The 5,153-nt window shown below is 32.0% G+C and overlaps 1 protein-coding gene across 1 annotated transcript; it reads left to right on the top strand.

Annotated features, from left to right (window-relative positions):
• The first annotated feature begins 93 nt into the window (after positions 1-93).
• On the top strand, positions 94-1,719 carry LOC117122477 (E3 ubiquitin-protein ligase TRIM71-like). The gene has a single exon (XM_033268062.1). The coding sequence runs from the start codon at positions 94-96 to the stop codon at positions 1,717-1,719; it is 1,626 nt and encodes a 541-aa protein (XP_033123953.1).
• The last annotated feature ends 3,434 nt before the right edge of the window (positions 1,720-5,153 follow it).

The following is a 5,153-nucleotide window of genomic DNA, read 5'->3' as shown; positions in this document are numbered from 1 at the left end:
GCATTACATCCACCGCTGTGTTCGGTTCATAACAAAATTTTCGAGTTTTACTGCACGGATTGTAAAACTCCAATCTGTATAAATTGTACAGTTATGGATCACAAGGAGCAGGAAGGAAAACACAAACCAATTAATATTTCAAAAGCATTCCAATCATTTAAAGAAACGTCTAAAAAATTGGAGGAAGCTGCTTATAAATGTGAAAACCAATTGCAAGATGGGTTAAAGGCTGTTATTGAATATGCTACGAACTTAGAAAAAAGTAAAGATACAAGTTTGAGAGATATTGATAATCATGTGCAAGTAATGGTCAAGAAAATGAAGGAGAATGGAGACAAAATGAAAAATGAGGTAGAGACAATCTATAAAGAGAAAAAGAAGGCAGTTGATGTACAAATTAGTGAATTGAAGACAACAATATCTGATTTAAATAAAAAAAATAGTTTGCTTAATCAGTTATTGAAGAGTGATGAAGCAACAGCCCTGCAATCAAGTGAAACAGTAATTACAGCAATGAATGACAGAATAAGAAAACTGCCAAAAACAAAGCCAAGTGCTAACACACAAATTAAATTTCAAATAAATGAGCCTCAAATTGCTTCATTACAACAATGCAATAATATTATTGGAAATGTTACACTATTTGTGAGGGCAGCAGACTGTTTACAGTTACAAGGAATGGAATCTGTAACCCAAGATCAAACAATTGTTGTCAAAATAATAAAAACAGATGAATGTGAAATACAGGCAAATCAACTGAAGGCAATATGGACACAGCCTACAGGAGAAACCTCCAACACTCAAGTTGATGAAGATGACAATGGAGATTATTTTGTGACAGTTAAATGTACAAGTCCAGGTATTTGCAAACTAGATGTGACTGCTGATTGTGAACAAATTAAGCAGTCACCGGTGACAATCAATGTAGAGAAGGAAGGAATAGTAAATACCATTAAAATAAACACATATTATGTTAAAGATATAGTTAAGTGTGAAGATGATTGCTTACTAGTTTCATGTCAAACAAATAAAATGCTGAAGTACAAGCAATCAGGAGAATGTATTGGTATTGTTACACTACCAGAAGATGTGGACGTTTACAATATGTACAAAATGAAAAATGGTAACATAGCATTCAATAACAGGGGAAACAAATGCATCACAATATGTAATATGAATAGCCAAGTGATTAAATTCATTAATAAGGTGGAATTGGACAAACCATTTGGTATTCATGTGGATGAGGCATCAAATATTGTGTATGTAGGACTTAGGTCAAATGTGTTGCTATTCAACATTGACAGCGGACAGAAGATCAGGAGCATAGGGACTAATGGCGATCAAGAAGGCCAAATCAAAGGAGTTAGTGATTTTTCTCTTACTAATCAAAGAAATATTATTATATTGGATTTTCACAACAACAGAGTACAATTATTTGATAATGAGGGACGGTTCATGAAAGTCCTTGTCAAAGCAGGTGATGAAAATGGGAAGGTAATGGAACCACATGGAGTAGTAGTTGATCAGGATGACAACATTATTATATCAAGTGACCACAAAATACAGCTGTTCAGTAGTGATGGAAATTTCATTAAAAGAATTGATAAACAAGAAGATGGAATTGAAACTCCACATGGATTATCAGTCATTTCATATTACCCACGAAGAGTTGCAGTAGCAAACCGAGGTGACAAAACAATAAAAATATTTAATTATTAAAATATAATATGTTGCCCTCACTTGTTTTGTTGTCAAGGGGTGCACTTGATGTATTCTGCCCCTCTAAAATCAATAAATATATACAATTTCATATTCTAATGTTATTGCATTGTAATTAATAAAGAATTTGTAACAATACCTGTTTATCTTTTTATGTTATCATGCATGTTTTTTACATTTTTGTACTGTGTACAAGACAATTTTCAATGTTACCTTAGTGTATGATTGATGATAAAATTAAATTTTGACTTTGACAATAAAATACAAGAATTTATAAGGATAATGTTCAATGCAAATGAATGCAAAATCTACATAAATGTAATTGAAACAACAGATCTTGTATACTGTACTTACTGCTTAATGATTTAGTTTTATATTGTCTTTAATAAACAAACAGCCTATTTCTAAATCACTGGGGTTTCTGCAGACGATGTGATGCACCTAGCAGTAGTTTTAGCCTAGCCAATAGATATTGAATTACAGCATGACTGTTTTTGCGATATACACCACTACCAAAGTACACTAAAATCTCACCCCTCTCTTAATTGCCTCATTTTAAGACAGTTTTAAGTTTGCTTTTTACACTATAAATATATGTAGATAGATGATAGATGATTCTTAAGAATGATCGAATAGATAAACCTTGAATCTTCAAAATGTCTCTCTCTCTTTTTTCAGAGTTACTGTATTGTATTTTTTTCTATTGAAGTACTGTATTTTCTCATAATATCGTGATTAATCTGGAATTTACTATAATCATATGTATTTTAATTTGTAGTCTTACCTTTTATTGTGAGTGGTGACCCTGCTATGACTGTATCAGTCAACTGATAACAGCAACTAGAATTCATTATACGCGACTATCGGCTAGGAAACTACGAACTAACGTTATTATGAGATAATAATTTAATTTAATTTCATTAATATCTGTCTGCCCATGTAATTGACAAATTATATTTATTTTACTATATACAGTTAAACTTGCCTAAGTCGACCAAGTTGAATAATTTTTAAGTCAATCTTATTTTACATGCTAAATTGTTGTGTAATCTGTAAGTCGAACAATATTTCACTGGCATTTTGAAATCGACTTTGGCAAGTTCAACTGTATCTGTATTATTTAATAAGAATAGGTTGATAAGCTTTTGAGCTGTGTTCAACAATCCCAGCCAACTTTAGTAAGTGTTAAATCTGTTGCTTGATTAATTTGTGATCTTTCTCATGTTATGTAATAGATGCTTGTTTACAGCTGGTCATGTGACTTAACTTGGGTATGTATACATGAATAAACATTATAGTGCAATAGTATGGTTGCGCAAACAACCACCCACTGTGAAGGTAAGAAATAAATGGATAGGAAAGGCAGTACAATTGTTCTGCCTTTTATTTACTTATCCTAGCGTTCTCAAAGGATTGTATGCTTTGAAATTTAAGTGATCCTTCATAAACCTTAGCTAGCCCTAACATCGCAGAGTAGATCGCAGGTAGAAGCCCATCATGCATAACTAATGCTGTAGATGTGCAGGGGCCTAGGCCTAACATTTGTCGAAAAATCTCAATGTTTGCAGCCAGTATCCTTACAGCATTAGAAAACCATTAAGGCAAAAATCTCAAGTTTAATTTCCAATCAATTTAGTATAGCTTACTGGAAATTATGATGATCTTTTCAGCAATAAACAAGGGATGGCCGCAATAGCAATCTCCATGTAAAACACCACTGTACAGTTGATTGTTTATATCCAACACCCAAGTTAGGTCATTTGACGCCCATCGCTGAAGCCACCTATTGTTTGTTCATTACAAACATATTTGGGGACTGTGCGATGGCGAAATGCTGCAAAAATTCTTCAAAACGGGTGTTGTTTTCACACTAGCACGATTCGATAACGTGTATACGATAAAACAATATTTTCACAAGTCAAATCAAATGACATCATAATCATGGGAAAGCATAAAATAATTGTTACTACTACGATTTTATCGATTTTCCATGATTATTAAACGCCATTTGATTTGATTTACGAAAATATATCGATTGTATACATGATAAATCGTTATGGACTCATGCTAGTGTGAAAACTTTTCTTACCGATTTTATTTTCTAAATGAACAATAGCTTTTTATCGTTATCGTTGCAAGTATAAATAGGTCTTTAGATTATTAGTGCGAATAGTTGAGTTATCTAATTGTTAAGCCAATAGCTTGTATTACAACATTCATATACTGTATCTAACACATTTGTTTTTAGGGTAAGTGCAAATAGACTATTTTGTTGCCTATAAGATGTAAATATGTTAAAATCTAATTTTTTGGACATAATGTATGCTTTCCACAGACTATTTAATTTTGTGGTTTTGTCACGTTTGCAATTAAATGTACAATCAAAGCATATGCAATTAGATAGGACCCCACATCAATGCGTGTTTGGACCGTGAAAATTGGCTGTAGGCCTATTTATATGCAAAATATACAGTAGTGCGATCTAGACATAGTTTGATGATAAATGTTTGAAAATAGATGGTTAGTTAAAGAATATTATAAATATGACAATGATGTTAAGATACGTTTTGTCCAGATACGGCCAATTTACATTTGTAGAATAATGGTGAAACCCAAGAGTTGGCCGTTGCACCCATGTAGGCTTGTTTCACAATTCTATTTCTGAAAGACTGAGCTTTTTCGAGCTTATACATTAATAGTGTTTTTTAATTAATCTATCAGGGTTTCAAATACCTGATAGAGTTTAAAATGAAGAAATTGTATACTGTATGTCAATCAATAATTTGTTTTACAACGCTTAAATTTAATGATGATAATGATTATTTTGGCTTTTTGAACTACAGGACGATGCAGTATGAGGTCATTTATGCCTCGGTAAACAAACACTACACTGAATTACATTGCTATGTTTCTGGTTTATTGAAACTGCCACTGGGCAGTGAATACAGTAAATTTCGATCTTGTGCAAAATTTGTTTCTATTGATGTATACATTTTGCTTTTTAACGAATTAATAATAATTGATTAAATTATGCGCTCGAGTTTTCAATATTTCAATATATTATTTCATGATATTTTATCAGAATCGTTTCGAATGTGAGAAAATAATATATAATTAACAAGGAAAATTGAACAACCAGTGAACAAAAACAAGAACAAACCAGGCTATAATTTGGAAAGGTGGGCAGTGATTTATAATCAATTTGTTGGGAAGAAAAACCAAGCAACATATGTGACAAAGACAAGCCAAACCAGTCACTCGTCGTAAATATTGATTTTGAGTTATTAATACAATGTTAGAGAGTAAAATAATAGCTATAAAATGGTAAAAAATCATTGAAATCGGACATTTCCTTATGAAGTTACAAGCGTTTAAACATAGAGCTGTTTAAAGAACAATATATGAGAAGTCAGCCTTCAAAGTTTATGATTTCA

The sequence above is a fragment of the Anneissia japonica genome, unplaced genomic scaffold, assembly GCF_011630105.1.
Source record: "Anneissia japonica isolate Jap-2015-1 unplaced genomic scaffold, ASM1163010v1 scaffold4479_len244543_cov124, whole genome shotgun sequence".
NCBI classification, from domain to species: domain Eukaryota; kingdom Metazoa; phylum Echinodermata; class Crinoidea; order Comatulida; family Comatulidae; genus Anneissia; species Anneissia japonica.
Note: the sequence above shows the minus strand (reverse complement) of the source record. Positions and strands in the feature narration are given on the sequence as shown.

Bases quoted from the DNA above. Each gene is read 5' to 3' on its own strand.
- LOC117122477 (XM_033268062.1), top strand. From the start codon at position 94: ATGGATCACAAGGAGCAGGAAGGAAAACACAAACCAATTAATATTTCA.